The sequence below is a fragment of the Mandrillus leucophaeus genome, unplaced genomic scaffold (genome assembly GCF_000951045.1).
Source record: "Mandrillus leucophaeus isolate KB7577 unplaced genomic scaffold, Mleu.le_1.0 Scaffold72, whole genome shotgun sequence".
Classification (NCBI taxonomy): domain Eukaryota; kingdom Metazoa; phylum Chordata; class Mammalia; order Primates; family Cercopithecidae; genus Mandrillus; species Mandrillus leucophaeus.
In genome coordinates this window covers 4,386,035-4,409,745 of record NW_012107808.1, presented here as the reverse complement: position 1 = coordinate 4,409,745, position 23,711 = coordinate 4,386,035, and the positions used below count along the sequence as shown (strand labels likewise).

At 39.3% G+C, this 23,711-nt stretch overlaps 1 protein-coding gene across 3 annotated transcripts in view; it reads right to left on the bottom strand.

Annotated features, from left to right (window-relative positions):
* Nucleotides 1-758: 758 nt before the first annotated feature.
* Nucleotides 759-23,711, bottom strand: part of YWHAQ (tyrosine 3-monooxygenase/tryptophan 5-monooxygenase activation protein, theta) — a 47,027-nt gene continuing 24,074 nt past the window's right edge. Inside the window, exons 2-5 of one of the 3 annotated variants that reach the window (XM_011965308.1) lie at nt 8,139-8,262; nt 4,886-5,049; nt 4,129-4,224; nt 759-2,121 (exon numbers count right to left, since the gene is read on the bottom strand). In XM_011965308.1, the coding sequence (XP_011820698.1) occupies nt 2,062-2,121; nt 4,129-4,224; nt 4,886-5,049; nt 8,139-8,262 (444 nt within the window). In that variant the 3' untranslated portion in view covers nt 759-2,061. Of the gene's footprint in view, nt 2,122-3,288; nt 4,225-4,885; nt 5,050-8,138; nt 8,263-23,711 lie in introns of those variants that run through there. The other 2 variants (XM_011965309.1, XM_011965307.1) reach the window with 2 other exon arrangements.

The window sequence follows — 23,711 nt, the reverse complement described above, 5'->3', positions numbered from 1 at the left end:
CGGTTGAACCCAGAAGGCGGAGGTTGCACACCACTGCACTCTAGCCTGGGGGACAGAGTGAAACTCTGTCTCAAACAAACAAAAAAAAAAAAAAAAGAAAAAGAAAGGAAAACAAGTATAAATGAAGCCTTGTTTCATATTCACATTTTAGGATCAAGAATCCTACATAGCTATTTTTTCAGATTATCTTCTGACTTAAAAATAGTTCTCAAGTCATTCAGTCTCAGTTATTTTTACTAATCTGAGATCGGTTAGTAAAACAGCCATTGTGATACTACAAAACCAAAATTATTTTGAACTCACTAATAGTAAGATTGAATGTTTACCAACAGAAGTATAGAGTCCCCAACTTAATTTTTTGACTTTACAATGGTGCAAAAGTGACAGGCATTCAGTAGAAAGCATACTTCAAGTACCCATACAATGAATGTTTTTCACTTTCAGGGTTCAAAATTACATGAGAAATCCAACACTTTAGTATAAAATAAGCTTCATGCTCTTTGATCTTGCCCAACTGTAGGGCTAAGTGTTCTGGGCACATTTAATGTTGGATAGGCTAAGGTATAATGTTCATTAGGTTAGGTGTATTCAATGCATTTCTGACTTAGTATTTTCATCTTACAATGGATTTATCAGGGTATAGCCCCATTTTGAGTTGAGGAGTATCTGTATCTGAACTCTTACATTCCTTTTGAATATCCACTGAAGCACAATTCTAATAACAGCCAAGGCACTCACAATCACATAATTAACTCTGCTAGTTTTAAAATGTCCACTTTATTCCATATAACACTTAACCAGGTATCATTTACATCTGAGGAAGAGATGGCCCATGAAACTGATCTATAGTAAAACACTCTAAGAAATGCAGTCCAATTTTATACATTTCCAGGCATCCCTAGACAAGTGTGTCACAATGCACAATGCAGAAATATAGGTATCACTACTACATTTTACATAAAAGGGAAGTATCAATAAACTTTAGAAAGTAGTAAATTCACCTGTCCCTTAAAATATGGGTATGCAATTGTTACAAAGCCATAGTAAATGGTTTATAAAATGTAATTTTATTTTCTGTTACTCTGCTGTTACATAGGGCATAACATTTTCACAAGGCTTTTTTGGGACTACAGTCAATGATTAGCAACACACAATAGTGGTCCAACTCTCTAAATAACAATCACTAGACAAACTGGACACCCTCTCACATGTGCACAAATCTGCATGGAAAAGTACTAAAGGTTTAGACTTGGACTTGTGTACTTTATTTCCCCTTTCTAGTGTATTAAGAAATGACATGCACTTTAATTTGCCAAAAGCAATGTTTGTATTCTGGCAGCAACATGCTACTTCTATCACATAGTAAAGTGAATACCAGAACTACAAAGGCAGGAGGTGTAAGTGAATTTTTATTGGGAAGGGAGGTTGGCAACTTAAACAGCAGCAAATAAAGAGTGAATAAGGAAACTCCCTGTTGCCACAGATACACAAGACCTCCTTATGTGATATAGGAGCCATTTCAATTTGTGACCCCAGCCAGAGATGGCAAATGCTTTTCCATTCAATCTAATACTTCCGGATTCCTACTAAAAAGGAATACATTAAGAGCATGGAAAAGTTGCTTACTGAAAGGAAACCCCTGAAGAGTAAGGGAGGGAATGTAGAAATTAAGAAGTTATGTGGAACACTGTTTAAATTGTAATTAACTACATTTTCTTATCTTCACAGTAATACAAAACACAGTCACTTGCAGAACTGGTTCAGATTACTTAAATACCAGATACATTTTTAGTCCTCTACATAAGTGTTTGGGAGTTACTTATGTTTATATGAAATGAAGCTATTAATACTTTTCTACAGCAGTACTGCACACCAGGAAGGCCAAGACAAACACAAATCAAGGAATGAAGTTTTCCCAAAGCTGCAGTGTGAAAAGACTATAAACAGTTGATTCCATACACATGAATGGGTTTCTTTGCTATAGGAAATCCAAGTGGAATAAGGAATGGAGATGTGTAAAAAGGTTTCTTGAAGGAAAGAAGGATGACACCCTGTATGGATTTAGTTTTCAGCCCCTTCTGCCGCATCACATTCTTCTCCTGCACTGTCTGATGTCCAAAGCTAGAAAAAGAAGAATCATATTAAGTCATTATTTCTAGATTAGGCCATTACACTAAGTACTACTGTCATATCAAAAATAACTACAAGAGTAGTAAATTCCTCAATGGAGATCTTGACTAAGACTGAAGTTCTCTCTCAAAACCCCAAAGACCATCACATCCTTGCAGACCTTTCACTATGCATTTACAAAATGGCATACACACATGTCATTGGATATATGGTTTTATAGCTTCCTTTTTATTTAAAAAGCACTTGGCCAGGCACAGTGGCTAACGCCTGTAATCCCAGCACGTAGGGAGGCCAAGATGAGAAGATTGCATGAGGCCAGTTCAACACCAGCCTGGACAACATAGCAAGATCCCATGTCTACAAAAAATTTCAAAAACAAAATTGGCCAGGTACGGGGTGGTGTGTGCCTATAGTCCTAACTACTCAGGAGGCTGAGGCAGGAGGACTGCTTGAATCCAGGAGGTTGAGGCTGCAGTGAGCCATGATTACGAGACTGCACTCCAGCCTAGGTGACAGGGCGAGATCCTGTCTCAAAAAAAAAAGTAACTTTTTAAAAAAGGCACTCTACTTTCATAATAAGCAAAGTGACAGTCTTAGAATTTAATGCTGTCTCTATTCCCAGCAGCCCAATGCTCTTCTTGAAAGCACTACTGCAGTATTATTACAGACTAATAAAGCAAAACATTTTCACAGGGAGGAAAAAGCCACAATCATGGTTAACAATTTTAAAGTGTGTGAAGAGCTAAACTATAGCAAAAGCAGACTGACTTTGTGTTTCTCCAAGAATTAAACAGAAGTGGGTGATGGAAGCTACAGAGAAGCAATGTGTGCATGTATAGACAGGGTTCTTGAATGAGACAGAATGTTAAAACTAAGTGGATCTTCCATGATCTCTCTATTTTTAGGATAGAAAGATGAAGTGAAGAAGAGAAATATTTGTTGACTATAATTGTACTTTATTAGACCAACACCAAGACATTAGTGTTAATTTCAGAAAAGCTAGAATCTTACATAATCCTTAGGTTATTATGAAGATACTAAAATAAATAAAAATAAACAAAACAAAATCCCCCAAAGACCTGTCTCCATAATAGAGAAAACAAAACTGATTAAAAGATAGTTAGCTCCAAGGTATACATCTGGGAAGAGGTATAACTGCCTAATTTGCTCTTCCTCTGCAGAACTATTTGCTGATCATCTTCCACTGTCCCCTCACAACCACAGGGACTTCTTATGGCTAGAAACGCAGGGTCTTCATTCCCCTTTCAGTGGATGCATAAACACCCTATTCAGCAAAATTGAACAGACATGGTGCTAATTTAAAAAATACTATCTAGTAAATGATAAAGCACTAAACAAGGGGGCTGAGAGGACGAGATTTATATTAAAAGATTTGTTCCCTTCTTTTTCATTCTGTGAAGTCTAAGATTTTACCTATCAAATTTACTTGAACCTACAAAAGAATGTTAAAGTAAAGCGTAAGCTGTACTTTTTCTTGATTATTTCCTTTATCAATTGCCTATCTAAGAAGCAGGGAGAAAAAGACAAACAAAACAAGAGACTTTGGCCTAGAAGCAGAGAAGGAGTAAATTTAGGTACAGGTTTACTCCCTAAAAATTCACAAAGTAAACTTTTATTAGAACGAGGTACTTCCTGTGATTTTAAGAAAGCCTAGATATCTAGATAGTCCCTAACTGGCTATAGCTGATTTGCCCCAAATTATTGAAACTTTAGAAGCTCTCTTTATTAACATAATTTATCAACATCTTCATCCCAATGAAACAGTTGAGTTCCTATAATGCTACTTCTCAGGAAGGTCTGATAAAATGCCTATTCAGCTTGAAAACCTGCCTACAAAAATAATGTTCATCCCATAAAATACTAACACATATGTCATACTTTCAGTTCTTACGTATCTGCCCTAAAAGACACAAAGTCCAAAATAAAATATATTTTTGTTTCTGAAAAGGAAATAAAATTAAAGAGTAAACAACTCACTGTTAGGTTGTCTCTAAGCAACTGCATGATGAGGGTGCTGTCTTTGTATGAGTCTTCATTCAGTGTATCAAGTTCAGCAATGGCCTCATCAAAAGCCTGATAAATATTAATATCCATGGTAAAATATGTACATTGACAAAAACTGGTTATTCTACAATTACAAACCAATTTTACAAAATAAGTGAACACCCACCTTATGTTCTACCATCAACAAACTCAACAGAACCATTCTCTCACACTCTCAGTTTAAGAACTTATGAGTATAACTGGAATTCTATAAAACTATACATTTAAGTAAACAAGCATGTCTTGGTTCTTTCACAGGACAAACAGAACAGCAGTAATGCTTAATATACTTCTTTCCAATAAGTAGTAGTATTTATCTGTACAGTGTCCTCTTTATTCTCTCGTTTTGAGCCACTTTGAGGAGTGTGGCTAATGCACAGCTATTCTAGTAACCAAACCTGGCAGGCATGACTTTCCAATCTTTTAAGTTTCCTTCTTAATATCATTTATCCTTCTTTGATTACTCTGCTCAGTATGCTCTGTAGATGTATCACTGCTTATAATCATAGGGTAGAGTTCAGGTGTCAGGGGCAGGAATAAGGTAATCATGATGGTAAGAAAAAGAGGAGATTTCAAAATAAACATAGTAGAAATCATCCCTGGGTAACCAAGTAAAATACCTATAAATTAACATACCTGGTATCTCAAATAACTGTAGCTAAAGTAGGTATTTCCTGGACACACATCTTACCGTTTTAGCCAGCGTGCAGGCAAGCTCTGGGTTATTAAGAATCTCATAGTAAAATACAGAAAAGTTAAGAGCAAGCCCCAGGCGGATTGGGTGTGTGGGTTGCATCTCTTTCTTGCTTATATCAAATGCCTCTTGGTAAGCTCCTTGGGAATTATCTATCGTTTCTGTGAAGAGAAAAAAATAAGTGCAATATTAAAAATAACAATCCAGTGCATAGTACATTAACAACTTGAACATTCGCTACTAGCTCTTGGTAGAACCAAGATTTTTCTCTGTATGGGTCTTTTAAAATCGTGGTAGCTAACAAAAACCATTATCATGGCCAGGTGCAGTGACTCACACCTATAATCCCAGCACTTTGGGAGGCCGAGGCGGAGGGATCACTTGAAATCAGGAGTTCAAGACCAGCCTGGCCAACATGACGAAACCCTGTCTCTACCAAAAATACAAACATTAGCCAGGCGTCATGGCGGGGATCTGTAATCCCAGCTACTCAGGAGGCTGAGGCATGAGAATTGCCTGAACCCTGGTAGGCAGAGGTTGCAGTGAGCTGAGAACGCACCACTATACTCCAGCTTGGGCGACAGAATGACACTCTGTCTCAAAAACAAACAAATAAACACACAAAAACAATATTGTGTACTGGGTATTTAAGAACTTATTTATGGCCAGGTGCAGTGGCTCATACCTGTAATCCCAACACTTTGGGAGGGTGAGGCAGGGGGATCACTTGAACCCGAGAGTTCAAGACCAGCCTGGGCAACATAGGGAAACCTTATCCCTGTCTCTACGGGGAAAAAAAAAAAAAAAAAAAAAAGCTAGGCATGGTGGTGCATGTCTGTAGCTCTGGCTACTTGGGAGGCTGAGGTGGTTTCAACCCAGGAGGTTGAAGCTGCAGTGAGCCAAGATCATGCTGCTGCACTCCGAACATGCGTGACAGAGTTTGTCACAAACAAACAAAACAAAAAACCAGTTTAGAATGTTGCTTACATATAAACAGCTTAATGGGAAAAAAACATGAGATATAGTAAATCAGACTTTTTTCCATCCCTAGGCTAAAACTATTTTCTTATTTTATGTCTTTTAATTCTATTACTTGGAAATGCAGCAACGAAAAATAACTTGGATGGGGTGCGGTGGCTCACACCTGTAATCCCAGCACTTTGGAAGGCCGAGGCGGCCAGATTACCTGAGGTTGGGAGTTCAAGACCAGCCTGACAACATGGAGAAACCCCAGCTATACTAATAACACACAAATTAGCTGGGAGTGGTGGTGCATGCCTGTAATCCCAGCTACTTGGGAGGCTGAGGCATGAGCCTCACTTGAACTCAGGAGGCAGAGCTTGCGGTGAGCCAAGATCACACCATTGCACTTTAGCCTGGTTAACGAGAGTGAAACTCCGTCTCAAAAATGATAATGATAATAATAATAATAATAATAATAATAATTTGACTGGAATACCCTTTCCCGAAATAATGTGAACTTTACAAAGATCATCAACACCAAAATCTCTATTTTTCTGATTTGGAGAAATACTAATTCTTAGTATCAAGAGATACTATGTGAAAGGCAATATAAAAGTTTCAATACATAGGACAAAATCTGCTCTGACCTGAGTTTGATTACTGGCCTAATTAAAATGGTACTCTCCTTTCACAAAATGTTCAGTATTACCAACACTAATCTGATTATACCCATGTTTTGAAAAGGGGAGTTTTCTGTATGAGGCCACTGGCCTATTACAGCTTTAGAGATACTGATGTAAGAGAATTAAGCTATCCCTTTATGACCTGAATCATGTTCATTTTCCTTCCTCTGAAATGGCACATTTATTGATCTAATCCTGACTGGTATAGCCCGCATGTAATAAGAAGTTCTTCCAGCCTGACAAATTAGGAAGCACCAGTGTCTCAGCAATTAGGTTATAAAGACAGCCTATCTACGAATCCCAGACTATCAGAATGTAAATGGGACTACGTGTGAGATCGGAAAGTGCCAATGAGATCCTAAGGGTTAAATCAGGTTAAAGCTACAGCTATGTCTCAATCTCCCAAATACTTCTCTTTGGCTTTCTGATACTTAAATGTACAGTTCTGTGCCAGTATCATGTCCAATTCTGCTTATCTTCATGGCAACAGAAATTACACATCAGTAACAGAATAAGTTAGTTTAGTATACAGATTTTGTTATAGCAAGGTACAACAGTTTCTCAAGTACAAGTTCTCTTTATATATGCAGTTACACTGATATTTAGGATGGCAAAACTCTCATTTTCAGGTCATAGTAACTATTTGTAGGGGTATATCTTTGTAGACAGGGCAAAATTAAGAACAAAATAACAAACTTATTAGAAAAAATAAGGAACTGATACTTCTATTACCTAGAACTTGATAAATCTGGTAGCAAGCACATACACTAAATTTAATGAGCTCTATCTTACACTCAGCTACCAGTATCCCAGGAGACACTCATTGCAGATAAATTCACTTTTTTATTATCAAGTTAGGCAATTTGGTCACTTTTTCCCATATCCATGTTTTCTGATAGTCTAGGTAAATAAATAAATAAATAAATATAGGTATTTAATACTAAAATCTATTTTTATGACCACTACTTGATTAATCAACAATTCCTATGTATTCAACCTTCTCAAGTAAAACCTAACCATATGGGTCATTCAAACTTACTGTGAAGTTGGAACAAGTTATACACCAGCAATAACACACTCATTTCACCTCTCCTCCTCAGAAATTTGATTATATGTAATTAGCAGTCAATGTTATGACCCCTTAAAATAGACGATAATGAATTAATATGACAAACAGAAAAAGCACAACAACCTGTTTCCATGTTCTGTATGTAATTTCCAGTCATCTGAAGTTTTAAGGCATGATGACAGAAAGGCCATGTGAAATGCAGAATCACTCATAAAGTTTACACAAAAAACTCTGGAGCTAAAAATATGGTGAACCAAAATTCTAAAAAGCATTAAAGATTAAGCCCATTCTAAATAATACCATACGAGATTACAGAGTTCATAGATGAGCTTAATTTTTTTAAACAGCATATGATGTAAATTTATAACCCAATTTTCATTTTTGAGAACGTAAGGTAATACTAATTTTCTTGATATACATTGAATTATTTTTAAGTCACAAAGAGCCTTAAGACTACGTATACTGTCATAGTATCTCATTTATCCCCATTTCTTTTTTTTAATTCTACTTTTGCCCATATAACAAATATACTTACGTTTTCGATCATCACCACATGCAACTTCAGCAAGGTACCGGAAGTAATCACCCTTCATTTTCAGATAGAAGACCTTACTCTCTGGATTAGTTGCATTGGCTATTAAATATTTATCCAACAATTCCTGAAATAAATAAGACAGAACATTAGGCACTAAACTTCTGCCTATTGCACATTATCATTAAATGATAAAACTTCTGTCCAGTGGGCATTTCAATCATTAACTACTACAGTAATACTATACCATACAAGCCTGGACTTGAAACATGTTCTTACAGCAGGGGTTAGGTTGTTGCCACTAGTTGCCCTGGGAGGCTTTAAATGATGTAGCCTATAGTTTCTAATGGTAAGGCTAGATTCTAGATTACACCAAACATTGTAATTTGAAACAGCCTGTCTGTTCACTCATCCATTCATTCAACAAACATTTTCATACCTGCTAGGTGCTATAATGGATATAGAGAAGACTTAAAATCAGGCCCCTGCCCTCAAGAAGCTCACAGTCTGTAAGTACACCAACTACACACCAAGCATTAAGAAAGATGTAGATACGGTACTAAGAAAGCACAAAGAGGGAGCATCTGGCTCTGCTGGAGATGGCCTCCAGTTAAGACAGGATTCCCAGGGAAAGAGTTTTTGAGGTGTCAAGAAGGAAAAGTAGAAATGTACCAAGCAGAAAACAGGGAGGTGCACTCATTTTAGGAAGAGGAAACAAAATGTTTAAAACATCAAGTACGAGGGAGAACAGTGCTACTCAGTGTCCTCCGCAGTCAAGTGTGCATCTAAAATGAGGTAAATACAGGAATCGAGAGTAAGAGGTTTAGAAACTTAGCACAGCAATTTAAAAGAATAATTTTAGGTCTACGAAATCTATTTTTTTTAAAAAGTTCTTAAGTATGTCTTTTGTTCCTAATTTCATACAAAGAAATTTTCACTTCTAGAGGTACAGGATATGGTATGCCTTGGAGTATAAAAAGTCACAAAAGACAAATATGATAGAAATCTTCTTAGATTCAATTTTTCTTGATGCTAGTCATCCATTTAAAAACCTTTTTAGGGACGGGTGCGGTGGCTCATGCCTGTAATCCCAGCACTTTGGGAGGCCGAGGCGGGCAGATCACAAAATCAGGAGTTCGAGACCAGCCTGGTCAACATAGTGAAACGCCGTCTCTACTAAAAATACAAAAAATTAGCCGGGCGTGGTGGTGGGCACCTGTAATCCCAGCTACTCAGGAGGCTGAGGCAGGAGAATCGCTTGAACCTGGGAGGTGGAGGTTGCAGCGAACCGAGATGACGCCACTACACTGCAGCCTGGGCGACGGTGCGAGACTCCGTCTCAAACAAAAACAAAAACAAACCAAAAAAAGTCTTTTTGTATTAAATATTACAAAGCAAAACAAAATTCTCATAAAAATGTTAAGATACTAATACCTACTTCATTGGTTTGTTTTGAGAATAAAACCAGTAACAGATGTCAAAAGCCTGGAATAGTGTCACATGTTAAGTACTCAGTAAATGTTGGCTAGTATCAGCCTAGGTACACAGTTTGCCTGCCCAGGGACAGAGTTTGAAAAGCACTGCTCTAGGAAAAGTGAAACTAGTGAACGTTTTAAAGCAGGGAAGAGAGAAGATCCTTTTTACATTTTGGAAAAATAACCACAGATACAATCAGTTAATATTACATAAAAATACTATCTATGATACCAAACTGGCAAGTCTGGAGAATAAACAAGTAAGGTTGAGTCAAATTCACATAATTGGTAAAGAAAAGGAAAGCTGTTTATAAATTTAAAATAACAAAAGTTTAGAAAATACAATTCTAACCAAGAACTTTCTTCTTGTTTATCTGACTAAAAGTGGTCTAACAAAACGCAATCACTGTATCCATGGTTTTTTTTAGACAAAGTCTCTCTACTGCCCAGTGTGAGTGCAGTGGTGTGATCTTGGCTCACTGCAACCTCCACTTCCCAGGCTCAAGCGATTCTCCTGCCTCAGTCTCCCGAGCAGCTGGGACTACAGGCACACACCACCACGCCCAGCTTATTTTTGTATTTTTAGTAGAAATGGGGTTTCACCATGTTGACCAGGCTGGTCTCAAACTCCTGACCTCAAGTGATCTGACCACCTCGGCCTCCCAAAGTGCTGGGATGATAGGCGTGAGCAAATGCTCCTGGCCCGCAAGTTATTTTTAGAGAAAATAAACAGAGGCCATGTGCAACAGCTCATGCCTATCATCCCAGGAGTTTGAGATCAGCCTGGGCAACATAATAGGACCCTGTCTCTCCAAAGAATTTTTAAAAAATTAGGTGTGGTGGCACACACCTGTAGTCCCAGCTACTTGGAAGGCTGAGGCAGACGAAAGGCTTAAACCCTGGGGGTGGAGGTTTCAGTAAGCCATGGTCGTGCCACTGCATTCCAGCCTGGGAGACAGAGCAAAAGAGACCATGTCTCTAAAAGAAAAAAAACAAAAACAAAAACAGAAAAACATTTAAAATCCTTTAATTCAAAAAATATCTAGATAATATATACACACACACACACACACACACACATATATATACATATATATATTTTTTAAGGGCCTGAGGCCAGAGAGAGTTAAAACACGCACACATACACACGCGTGCACGTGCACAAAAAAAATTAGTATAAAATTATGTATCGAAGTCCCAGAAGTTTATACATTATAAAAGTGATGAGTATCAAAATTGTGGCTCAAGTTGGAAAGTTGCTGAGCCAGGAGTGTGGCAACAGAGGTCATTAGGGCCACACCCAAACTAAAGGCAACTGTGACAAGTGCTGCTCCAGCATCACTACACTCTTAACTGTAAAAAGAACAGACGAATCAGATTTTCAGAATTTATTGTGCTCAACATCACCAATATAATTTTAATAGTTATGTAATAAACCGAGACACCTGAATCCTAAAAAATTACATTACTTTAACTTCTTCCTCTATTACCATTTTTATGTATTATGGATGACTTTCATACTAAAAACTATTTTTGTGAACTGAATTTAGGGTTGTGGTGGAAGGAGGGGGGTAGGAAGCAATAGTGAGATAGTCACAAAAAAGTTCTAGATCTCAAACTGACTCAGTCATTGGAATCTTTAAATGAGTGGATTCTGAGAAGTAATATCAAAGAAGGCAAACATAGTATTTATACCAAGAGAAATACCACCTCTGCCTGTACCCACACCAAGGAACCCAAATACAAAGTAAGATGCCTCTCACTTTTCTTGTTCCTCCAAGTGAGTCAGTCAGTTACAATGAAATTCCACAGGATCTCCAAAAAGGTGCCAGCTCTGGTGAAGATATTATTTATAGTCACAAAAAAAGCTACTCAGTACCTTCAAGACCTAGTGCTCTGTTAACTGTGGTAGATGTGTAAGAGCAGGGACTGAGAAAAGTCTGACCAGAACAAGGGTTTAGGGTGAGGAGTAGGAAAGAGACAAACTTCCAGTCTAGCACTAGTCTCTCCTGAGTCACGCATGCTAGATATGTGGGTGTTCACAAGGACTGTGGACAAAGGGCCTTCCAAGCATTCAGAAAGTTGCCAAACAGCTGCTGCATTCATTACAACACAGCCACTTATGAGCTAACCTTTCCTTTCTAAAATTATTAACTTTGACTACTAATTTGCATATAGCCATTACGTATGATTTACAGTGTTGGGCTTTTATAAACTGACTTGGGCATTACTTCCATCCTGGAGTTGTTCAGCCAGGTATCATGGTTCTTTGTCAGATGCCACTAGCTCTCGGTGAAGGAAACAACAGGTACAGAATAATTCCGTCTTTCCATATACTATCAGTAGTAAAGATGTATACTTTAGTTCAACTAAAAGACATAATGGATTCTGCTTCATGTCTTACCCAAATAATCAAGTCTGTATCTGTATTATCAATACCAAATATTATTAATACCAGATAGAATATAGGCCACAAATGTGTAATCTTTTAAAATTATTGTAAAAAATACAGATCAGAGACCAAAAACCCCAAACGGACACATAACTCCCTGAAAGTCTTTCCAAATAAGGGTACTGGTAAGAGGTCAGGAGGGAGGGCCAGGTGCCATGGCTCACGCCTGTTATCCCAGCACTTTGGGAGGCTGAGGCGGGTGAATCACTTGAGGTCAGGAGTTTGAGACCAGCCTGACCAACATGGTGAAACCCCATTTCTACTAAAAATACAAAATTAGCTGGGCGTGGTGATGCATTCCTGTAATTCCAGCTATTTGGGAGGCTGACGCAGGAGAACTGCGTGAACCCGGGAGGCAGAAGTTCCAGTGAGCTGAGATATTATACTCCAGCCTGGGCAACAAGAGCGAAACTCCATCTCAAAAAAAAAAAAAAGAAAAAAAAAAGTCGCCAAGAGGGAGCATAGTTAGAAGTTCCCCCACTGATTTCTTCTGTACATTATTCTTATCAATTAAGCAGGAGCTCTCCCTTGTAAACTCTTTAGCAAATTTTATTACCTTGGGAGTTTTGGTGGGCTAATATTGGAGATCCCTCTGGTGCTGACAGTGTTACTTGACTGAGGAGTAAAACGTGGATGGTAGTGTGTTCCTTTTTGAGAATGTGAAAACTAAGAGGTCAATGTACTACCCACAATAACGAGATGAACTAGTAATTTAGAACACTCTAGACCAAAGAAACAAGGCTAAGTAAAAGGAAAGAACGTAAGTTATTATAGAGGTTGCTTTAAGAAATGCTAAAGGAACTCAGAATAAGTTTAATCTTAGAAAAACAGGACGGGAACAATAATAGACTATAACACAAAAGCCGTAAAGAGTAAGAAATGAAACTGTCAAGAAATAACATTAATGCAAATTTAGAACAGTAACTATTCCTTTCTCCCACCCCCATATCTTAGAAAAAAAGGCTTCCAGAAGAAAAACAAAATCCCCATACGATTTTTAAGAGTTAACTACTGTATAAAACAATCCTACTTGCCACTTCAACCGCTTTTTCAAAATAATTTATTTGGTTTCAGCGGTAAAATTCTGTAACACTCAACAACTTAACCTTTTAATTCTAAATTCATTTATAAGTGATTTCCACTTTACAGACTAAGCTACTCTTGTCTCTCATTAAGCTTATTATGCTTATTTATAGGATTTATTTATTTAAGAAAGAGTAGATAACTGTTATGAAGAGCCTTAAAATACAAGCAAAATAACAGGAAGCAAAAAAAATGTTCTAAGAAGCTTCAATTTCCTAATAGTTTACTGAGGTTGATTAGCAAACACACTATTATCATGCTGAATCTCTAACTTTAGGATACAAGTATCAGTCATTATTTCTATATTATCAGTTAATCAGGATATGAATAGACCCTAAAATGGAGCGTTTCTAATAAAGATAAGGCCAAATCTAAGCTAGAGATTTTTTCCCCCCTTGAGACGGGGTCTCGCTCTGCCAACCCAGGGTGAAGTGCAGTGGCGCAACTTCAGCTCACCTGCAACCTTCGCCTCCCGGTTGAAGTGATTCCTCGGCCTCAGCCTCCCCAAGTAACTGGGATTGCAGGCACCTGCCACCACACCCAGCTAATTTCTGCATTTTTAGTACTGACAGGGTTTCACCATGGCTGGTCTCGAACTCCTAACCTCAAGGGATCCGCCCTCTTCAGTCTCCCAAAGTGCTAGGATTAGAGGCCTCAGCCACAGCACCCAGTTTAGAGATTTAATCAGTAAAACAAAAAAGGGACAGAGTAACTCTGTGTTAGGTATCAGAATATTGAGTTTTAGAAATTAGATTATCATTTGTGGAACTTTTATACTATGGTTAGCTCTATAATCTTGTAGGAAATCACACCTTCTCAAGTGTCTGTCTCTGTAATTATGTAATGAGACTATTATGATCTAAAGGTCTCTGGTCTCAGAAACTACCATTTTATGACTATACCTGCTAGAATTAAATCTCATAAAGGATTTGCTGCCTTAACCAAGAAGGCAGTGAATCACCTAAGACTTAATCCAAGTTGATCATATAACATCAACTCATCTATGGAAATATTTTTAATCATTAAAAAAATGAATGCATTAAACAGTCAAATGTCCTTAAAATGTCCATTTTAAAATGTTACTAATTAAGAATTGTCGGGCCAGGTGCAGTGGCTCACACTTGTAATCCCAGCACTTTGGGAGGCCGAGGTGGGCAGATCACAACGTCAGGAGTTCGAAACCAGCCTGGCCAACACGGTGAAACCCTGTCACTACTAAAAATACAAAAATTAGCCAGGCATGGTGGCAGGCACCTGTAATCCCAGCCACTCAGGAGGCTGAGGCAGGAGAATCGCTTGAAACCGGAAGGCAGAGGTTGCAGTGAGACAAGATCACGCCACTGCACTCCAGCCTGAGCAAAAGAGCGAAACTCCATCTTTAAAAAAAAAAAAAATTGTTAAGACTTAGAATCCAAGAATGACGAATCAACCCCATTCTGGTGCCCATGTTAAGTTCATTTTCAAAAAAACGAAGTATAGAATGAAGTAAAAATTTTGAGAGATAGAAGCAATCCTTTTATTTATTTATTTATTTATTTATTTATTTATTTTTGATACGGAGTTTCGCTCTTTATTTATTTATTTATTTATTTTTTCATAGAGATGAGGTTTCTCTATGTTGGTCAGGCTGGTCTGAAACTCCTGACTTCAGGTGGTCTGCCTGCCTCGGCCTCCCAAAATGCTCGGAATACAGGCATGAGCCACTGCGCCCAGCCAGAAGCACACCTTATAACCAATGTGACTGATCCCATACTCTGTGGGATTTAGCAGACACCACAGAGCAGACATCAAACTCAAGTTGCAAAGCCTAATCAGATCCTTACATCCTTGCATCCCCAAGGTTAAAACTTTTCATTGAATCCTATACCAAATTCCAAACCTCTACAACCACATTTTAACAATGAAGTATACTGGAGGAGTAAAGCAACCATGTGATCTGGCTGCCCAGGACCATTCCAGTTTAAGCCCACTGTCTGTCCCAGCAGACAGATCTCATTTTATTGTCTTTTGCAGATACTGTGGTGTGTTTTTGTAGTTTTAACCAACTGAAGGTTTGTAGCAACACTGAATCAAGCATGTCTATCAGAGCCAATTTCCACCAGCATGTGCTCACTTCATGTCTCTGTGGCACAACCTGGTAATTCTCCCAGTATTTCAAACTTTTTATGATTATTATATCTACTATGGCGATCTGTGATCAGTGCTCATTAATGTTACTACTGCAATTGTTTTGGGGTACCCACATGCATGCCCACATAAGATGGTAAACTTAATCGATATATGCTGTGTCTGTTCTGACTGCTCCAACAATCGGGTGCTCCCAATCTCTTCTATCTCCTCTGGCTTACTTATTCCCCAAGACACAAAAATATTAAAATTAGACCAATTAATAACCCCACAATGGCCTTTAAGCGTTCAAGTGAAAAGATGAGTTACATGTATCCTACTTTCAAACGCTAGAAATAATTATACTTAGTGAGGAAGGCATTTCAAAAGCCAAGATAAGCTAAAGCTGGGCCTCTTGTACCAAACAGCGCTGTTGTAAATGCAAAGAAAGAGTTCTCGAAGGAAATTAAAAGTGAACACTACTACAGTGAACACACAAATGGTAAGAAAGCAAAACAGACTTATTGATGATATGGAGAAAACTTTAAGTGGTCTGGATAGAAGCTGAGGCCAGCCACAACATTCCTTTAAATCAAAGCCTAATCCAGAGCAAGGCCTTAATTCTCTTCAATTCGATGAAGGCTGAGAGAAGTAAGGAAGCTGCATAAGAAAAATGTGAAGCTAGGAGAGGTTGATTCATGAGGTTGAAAAGAAGCCACCACCTCCAGAACATAAAAGTACAGGGTAAAGGTGCAAGTGCTAATGTAGAGCTGCAGTAAGTTATCCAGAAGATCTAGCTAATATCACTGATGAATGAAGGTAGCTACACAAAGTACCATATTTCCAATGTAGAAGAAACAGCCTTATACCAGAAGATGCCATCAAGGACTTGACTCTCCAGGGCTAGTGCAGCTGGTGACTTCAAGATGAAGCCAATGCTCATTTAGCATTCCAAAAATCCTAGGATCCTTAAGAATTATGCTAAATCTACTCTGCCTGCACTCTACAAATGGAACACCCAACCAAGCCTGGATGACAGCACCTGTTTACAGGATGGTTCACCGAACATTTTAAGTTCATTGTTGAGACCTACTGCTCAGAAAAAAAAGATTCCTTTCAAATTATAATTGCTCACCGACAATGTAGACCCTGTTTACCAAAGAGCTCTGAGGGAGATGTACAAGATTAATGCTGTTTTCATGCCTGCTAACACAAAACTACATCCATTCTGCAGCCCATAAATCAAGGAGTAATTTCAACTTTCAAGTGGAATTATTTAAGAAATACATTTCATAAGGCCATAGCTGTCATAGACAGTGATTCTTCTGACGGATCTGGGCAAAATAAATTGAAGACCACCTAGAAAGGATTCACCATTCTAGATGCCATTAAGAACATTTGTGATTCATGGGAAGAAGTCAAAATACTAACATTAACAAGAGTTTGGAAGAAGTTGATTTCTACTCTCATGAATGACTTTGAGGACTTTAAGATTTCAGTGGAAATCTTCCACCTGCAGATGTGGTGGAAACAGCAAGAGAAATACTAGAATTAGAAATGGAGCCTGAAGACGTGACTGAATTGCTGCAAACGCACGTTAAAACTTGAACAGATGGTAACTTGCTTCTCATGGATGAGCAAAGAAAGTGGTTTCTTGAGATCTACTTCTGGTGAAGATGCCATTAACACTGTTGAAATGACAATAAAGGACTTAAAACACTGCATAAACTCAGTTGATAAAGCAGTGGCAGGGTTTGAGAGGATTGCCTTTGATTTTGAAAGAAATTCTATTCTAGCTGAGATGCCATCAAACAGCATCACATGCTATATAGAAAAATCTTTTGAGGGATGGGCATGGTGGCTCACGCCTATAATCCCAGCACTCTGAGAGGCCCAGGCGGGCGGATCACCTGAGGTCAGGAGTCCGAGACCAGCCTAACCAACATGGATAAACCCCGTCTCTACTAAAAATACCATATTAGTCAGGCGTGGCAGTGCATGCCTGTAATCCCACCTACTTGGAAGGCTAAGGAGAACTGCTTGAGCCCGGGAGGCAGAGGGTTGTGGTGAGCCAAGATCATGCCATTTCCAGCCTGGGCCACAAAAGTGAAACTCTGTCTCAAAAAAAACAACAAAAAAAAATCTTTTGTGAAAGGAAGCACCAATCGATGCAGCAAACTTCACTGTTACCTTGTTTTAAGCAATTGCAATGGCCATTCCCAGGACCAGTCAGTAACCAAACATGGAGGCAAGACCCTCCACCAGCAAAAAGATAAAAACTTCTAAAAGCTTAGATGATCGATTTCCTGGCAATTATTTTCTATTTAAGGTATGTACACTGGTTTTTAGACAAAATGCTATTGTGCACTTAACAGACTACAGTATAGTATAAGCATGACTTTTATACACTCTAGGGAACCAAAAAATTGTGTGGCTTGCTTTATTGAGATAATTCACTTTACTGTGGTGGTCTAGAACAGTAATTGCAATTATTAATGCTATTTCTTTTCATTCTTAGAAATATCCCACTTTGGAAGACATTGTGTGATTATCCTGTAGATAAGACTTAATATAATTCGGGCACGGTCTGAATTATAATACCCAGCTGTCACCATACCCAGCTGCCTTGCCCAGCCTAGAAACTCCACCACAAACAAAAAATATAATTCAAAATTATTACTTCAATACTTAAAAGGTAAAAAATGAATCATCCTGGTGTACCATTTAACGTTCACATAAAAGGTAATAAAATTTCCTCAGGCACGCACTGAGAACCACACATGTGATGCCATCCATGACTAAGAGCAGTTCTTCAGATTTTTTTTATTTTTTTGAGACAAAGTCTTGCTCTGTCACCCAGGTTGGAGTGCAGTAGTGCGATCTCGGCTCACTGCAACCTCTGCCTCCCGGGTTCAAGCGATTCTCCGGCCTCAGCCTCCTGTGTAGCTGAGATTACAGGTACCCACCACCATGCTCGGCTAATTTTTTTTGTATTTTTAGTAGACGGGGTTTTGCCGTGTTGGCCAGGGTGGTCTCGAACTCCTGACGTCAGGTGATCTGCCTGCCTCGGCCTCCCAAAGTGCTGGGATTACAGGCAAGAGCCACCACGCCTGACCGGTTCTTAAGATTATTAAAAACAAAAAGTTGTCTATATATCAAATGAACAGATACTAATTCAGACAACGAACCACGGTATTAACCTCATTAATGCCAAAAAATAAAGCAACTTTCATAATGATACGTTAGAGCTTTTACTTTTTAAATATTCTGTCCCTCCTCCTCTATTCAATTATCCTTTAATATAATAACTCCTGGCCAGGTGTGGTGGCTCATGCCTAAAATCAAGGCACTTCAGGGGGCCAAGGAATGAGGATGACTTTTAGCCGGGAATTCCAGATTAGTCTGGGCAGCTAAGCATGATCTTGTCTCTAACAAAAATTAAAAAATTAGCCAGGCATAGTGCCTCACGCCTGTAAGTCCCAGCTACTTAGGTGGGTTGTTTGCACCCAGATGTTCAAGGCTGCAGTGACCTATGATCACACCACTGCACTCCAGCCTGGGTGACAGAGCAAGACCCTGTCTCAATAAATAAATAAATAAAAATAAGTCCTTTTATAATATTTTATGCCTCCTTAACTAGGTTAAAATGAAATTAGTAGTTAATAATATGCTATGCACTTTTTTTTTTTTGAGAAGGAGTCTCGCTCTGTCACCCAGACTGGAGTGCAGTGGTGCAATCTCGGCTCACTGCAAGCTCCACCTCCCGGGTTCATGCCATTCTCCTGCCTCAGCCTCCTGAGTAGTTGGGACTATAGGCGCCTGCCACCACACCCGGCTAATTTTTTGTATTTTTTAGTACAGACGGAGTTTTACCGTATTAGCTATCATGGTCTCCGTCTCCTGACCTTGTGATCCGCCCGCCTCGGCCTCCCAGAGTGTTGGGATTACAGGCGTGAGCCACCGCGCCCAGCCTTTTTTTTTTTTTTTAAATAGCTACTCCTGAGTAGGTAGGAGTACAGGTGAGTCCCACCATACCCAGCTGTCTTGCCCAGCCAGGAATGGAGTGCAGTGCAGTAACCACAGCTTACTGCATCCTTGAACTCCTGAACTTAAGGGATCCTCCCACCTTAGCCCTACTATAGGGACGGGCTACCGTGCCCAGCTAATTGTTTTTAAATTTTGGAGAGACAGGGTCTCATCATCTTGCCCAGGCTGGTAACTCCTGGGCTCAAGTGGTCCTCCTGCCTCAGCCTCCCAAAGTGCTGGGATTACATGTGTGAACCACCATGCCTGATTAATTAAAAAAAATACATATATATATATACACACACATACTTAAAAAAAGATAAATATATGTTTTTAAAAAACATATATATTTAAAAAAACATATATATATACACACACACACACACACATATATTTTTTTTTGTAGGGACACGGTCTTGCTATGTTGCCTAGGCTGATCTTGAACTTCTGGCTTCAAGTGATCCTCCTGCTTCAGCCTCCCCAAGTGCTGAAATTACAGGCGTGAGTCACCTCACCTGACTGAGGAACACTTTTAAAATGTACGTTTATCTCCTGAGGTATAAGGAACAAAGTAATTTTTAATAAAACAGTATTTTCAATAAACATTTATATACCTAAAGTACAAACACAATGTAGTTGGATATTTGCCTCTAAGAATCAACAACAATAAACAACCTTCAAATCCAGACTTATGATCTGTTCAAATATCATGAATGGCCTGACCAGTCAAGTTACAAGCAAAACAAAGTACAATTCTCCCTTCAATTTTTTTTTTTTTTTTTTTTTTTGAGCCGGAGTCTCTCTCTGTTGCCCAGGCTGGAGTACAGTGACACAATCTCGGCTCGCTGCAACCTCAACCTCCCAGGTTCAAGTGATTCTTGAGCCTCAGCCTCCTGAGTAGCTGGGATTACAGGCATACACAACCATGCCTGGCTAATTTTTGTAATTTTTTTTAGTAGAGACGGGGTTTCTCCATGTTGGCCAGGCTGGTCTCGAATTCCTGACCTCAGGTGATCCTCCCACCTCAGTCTCCCAAAGGGCTGGGATTACAGGCGTGAGCCACCATGCCTGGCTTCCCTTGATTTTTACACAGTACATGCATTCCTGGTTAATTCTGTATGTTATTAAAACCATAAAATAGGCCAGGCATGGTGGCTCAGGCCTGGTAATCCCAGCACTTTGGGAGGCTGAGGTAAGAGGATCACTCACAATCAGGAGTTCGAAAGCAGCCTGGCTAGCATAGTGAAACCCCATTTCTACTAAAAATACTAAAAACTAGCCGGGCATGGTCGTGTATGCCTGTAATCCCAGCTACTCGGGAGGCTGAGGCAAGATAATCGCTTCAACCCAGGAGGAGGTCAAAGTGAGCTGAGATCAAACCACTGCACTCCAGCCTGGACAACAGAGTGACACTCCGCCTCAACAACAACAAAACCCATAAACTAAAACTTTGTCTTTAAATGTAAAGCCAAATTAGGCTTTGGCCTCAGATAGCTCCCTAAGTTTTTACCTAACTGAAAGAGTAGCTGGACAATTCCTTACACAGGCCTGGACTTCTAAGTGTTAAAGGATGTGTAGCACCACTGACCTCTGTCCAAAGTCAGTGCTACCTTCCCCACCTGAGCAGAAACCACTGAGAGAAAGTAATATACAAGTGTTATGGGAGCTCAAAATAAAAAATAATTATTTAGTTATGGAATTAGAAGAATTTTTCTTAAGAAGGTATCAAATGAGAGGCAGAAAATACAGGGGAAAAAGGCATGCCAAGCCAAAGACTGGCATTTGAAAAGGTTTATCTGCACAAAGATGTAGAAAGTCACTGAAGGTGGTAATCTTTATAAAAGAAAGAAATTCTAATCACAAAGAGAACTAAAGACACCAATATTTCACAGTATTCACTATGAATTACATTTGACTGACTCAGTGGAATGAGTACTGGACCAGTAATTTGGTTTAGATCAAGTTTAGATCAAGTTCCTCAGTTTCATCTCCTCTTCTACAAAATACATTTGACCCTTGAACACAGGTTTGAACTTTATGGGTCCACTTTTCTGCGGACTTTTTCCAGTCAGGCCTCCCTATCAGCAGGTTCTGCAACCACAACCAAGCATGGATCACAAACACAGTATTAAGGAGATGCAAAACCTGCATATAAGGAGGGCCGGCTTTTTGTATCCACAGGTTCCAGAGGGCTGAATGAGGAACTTGCGTATGTGTGGATTTTTGTATCCAAGGAGGTGCTGGAACCAATTCCCCTCAGATACAGAGCGATGGCTACAATAAAAAATACTCTCGTTTTAAGAATCTACAGTAATTCTGAAGCACTAAATCAAAAGGGCAAAATCTTAAGCAGATGAACTCAATAAAAATGTTTCCTCAGAATTTGTCATTCACAAAATGTAGCACAGTGTCTATCACGTAGGACTCATTATTTGTTAAATGAACAACAGCCATGGCCTGGCAACATGTTGAAATGGATGCAACAGAAATGGAATTTCATACACAATACCACTTTGAAGTGATACTTGAATTATTGTAAATATTTATTTTGATCAAAGTCATAATGTGTAATAGGTAACTAACAACCACTCAAAAATTCCTACGGAAAAATGAGTTTCCCCATTCTGTTCCCTTTTTCTTTCTTTATTTCTCTCTCTCTTTTTTTTTTTTTTAAAGACAGGATCTCTCTGCTGCTCATGCTGGAATACAGTGGCATCATCTCGGCTCACTGCAGCATCAACTTCTAGGCTCAAGTAATCCTCCCACCTCAGCCTCCCAAGTAGCTGGGACCACAGGTGCATACCACCACATCTGGCTACATTTTGTATTTTTTTGTAGAGATGGGGTTTTGCCATTTTACCCAGGCTGGTAACTCTTGAGCTCAAGTGATCCTCCCACATCAGCCTCCCAAAGGGCGGGGATTACAGGCATGAGGCCACCACACACTTCTGCTCTGTTTCTAAGCTCCTTCAGGGAGTACTTTAAAAAAAAATCCTCACTTGATATGTACAACTCTTGCCCCCTGCCTAAGGCAGCCATCATTTACTAGTTTCTTGTACATTCTTTTTGTTGTTGTTGTTGTTTTGTTTTTGAGACAGGGTCTCAATACATCACCCATGCTGGAGTGCAGTGGCACGATCTCAGCTCACTGCAACCTCTGCTTCCCAGGTTCAGGCAATTCTCCCACCTCAGCCTCCCCAGTAGCTGGGACTACAGGTGTGCGCCACCACGACCAGTTAATTTTTATTTCTTGGTAGAGGAGGGTTTTCACCATGTTGGCCAGGCTGCTCTCCAACTCCTGACCCAAGTGATCTGCCCGCCGTGGCCTCCCAAAATGCTGGGATTACAGGCATGAGCCACCGCACCCGGCCTCTTGTACATTCTTCTAAGGATTCAAAACATTTAAAATCCATGTATGGCCCCCTCTCCCTCATGTTAGCACACTACACATTATTTTACACCTTAGCTTTTCTCAGTCCCTGAGATAATTCCATGTCCATATATTTAACAGCTGCCTCATTCTATGTATAACACTGTATATACAGTATTCTACTGTGTGGGTACCCTAATTATTTATTTAGCTTCCTCTGAGGAACACTTAGGTTACTTCCGATCTTGGTATTTCCAACTATGCACCAAATGTACACTTGATCCTCAAGATAAATTGTTAAACTGTCCTCCCTGGAGTTAATTTCACTCCCATAAGCAATGCACAAATGTTCCCATTTCTCAACATCTTTCTGAATCCAGTGTGTAACAAACTTTAAACACCTTTTCCGGCCAGGCGCAGTGGCTCATCCCTGTAATCCCAGCACTTTGGCAGGCCAAGGCAGGCGGATTGCCTGAGCTCAGGAGTTCGTGACCAGCCTGGGCAACACGGCGAAATCCCCGTCTCTACTAAAATACAAAAATACAAAATACAAAAAATACGAAAAAAAAAAAAATTTTTTTTTTCCAGTCTAATGGGTGAAAAATACCTTACTACAGTTTTATTAGCATCTTTCCTTATTATAAATGCAGGTGAACATCTGTATATTCTTTTTTTGTGTGACGGAGTCTCACTCTGTTGCCCAGGCTGGAGTGCAGTGGCATTATCTCAGCTCACTGCAACCTCCACCTCCTGGGTTCGAGATTCTCATGCCTCAGCCTCCCAAGTAGCTGGGATTACAGGCACGTGCTGCCACACTGGGCTAATTTTTGTATTTTTACTAGAGACGGGGTTGCACCATGTTGGTGAGTTTATATCCTTTGCCCTTTTCCTAATGAGTTTTTCCTTACTGCTTTGTAGGAACTCTATATACTAATTAGTTCATTTTCTAGCTGTCTCTCAGATGAAACTATATGTAAACAGTCTGTCTGGCACCACAACTGCATTTAATATTTTTCTTTTTTTTTTTTTGAGACGGAGTCTTGTTCTGTCGCCTAGGCTGCAGT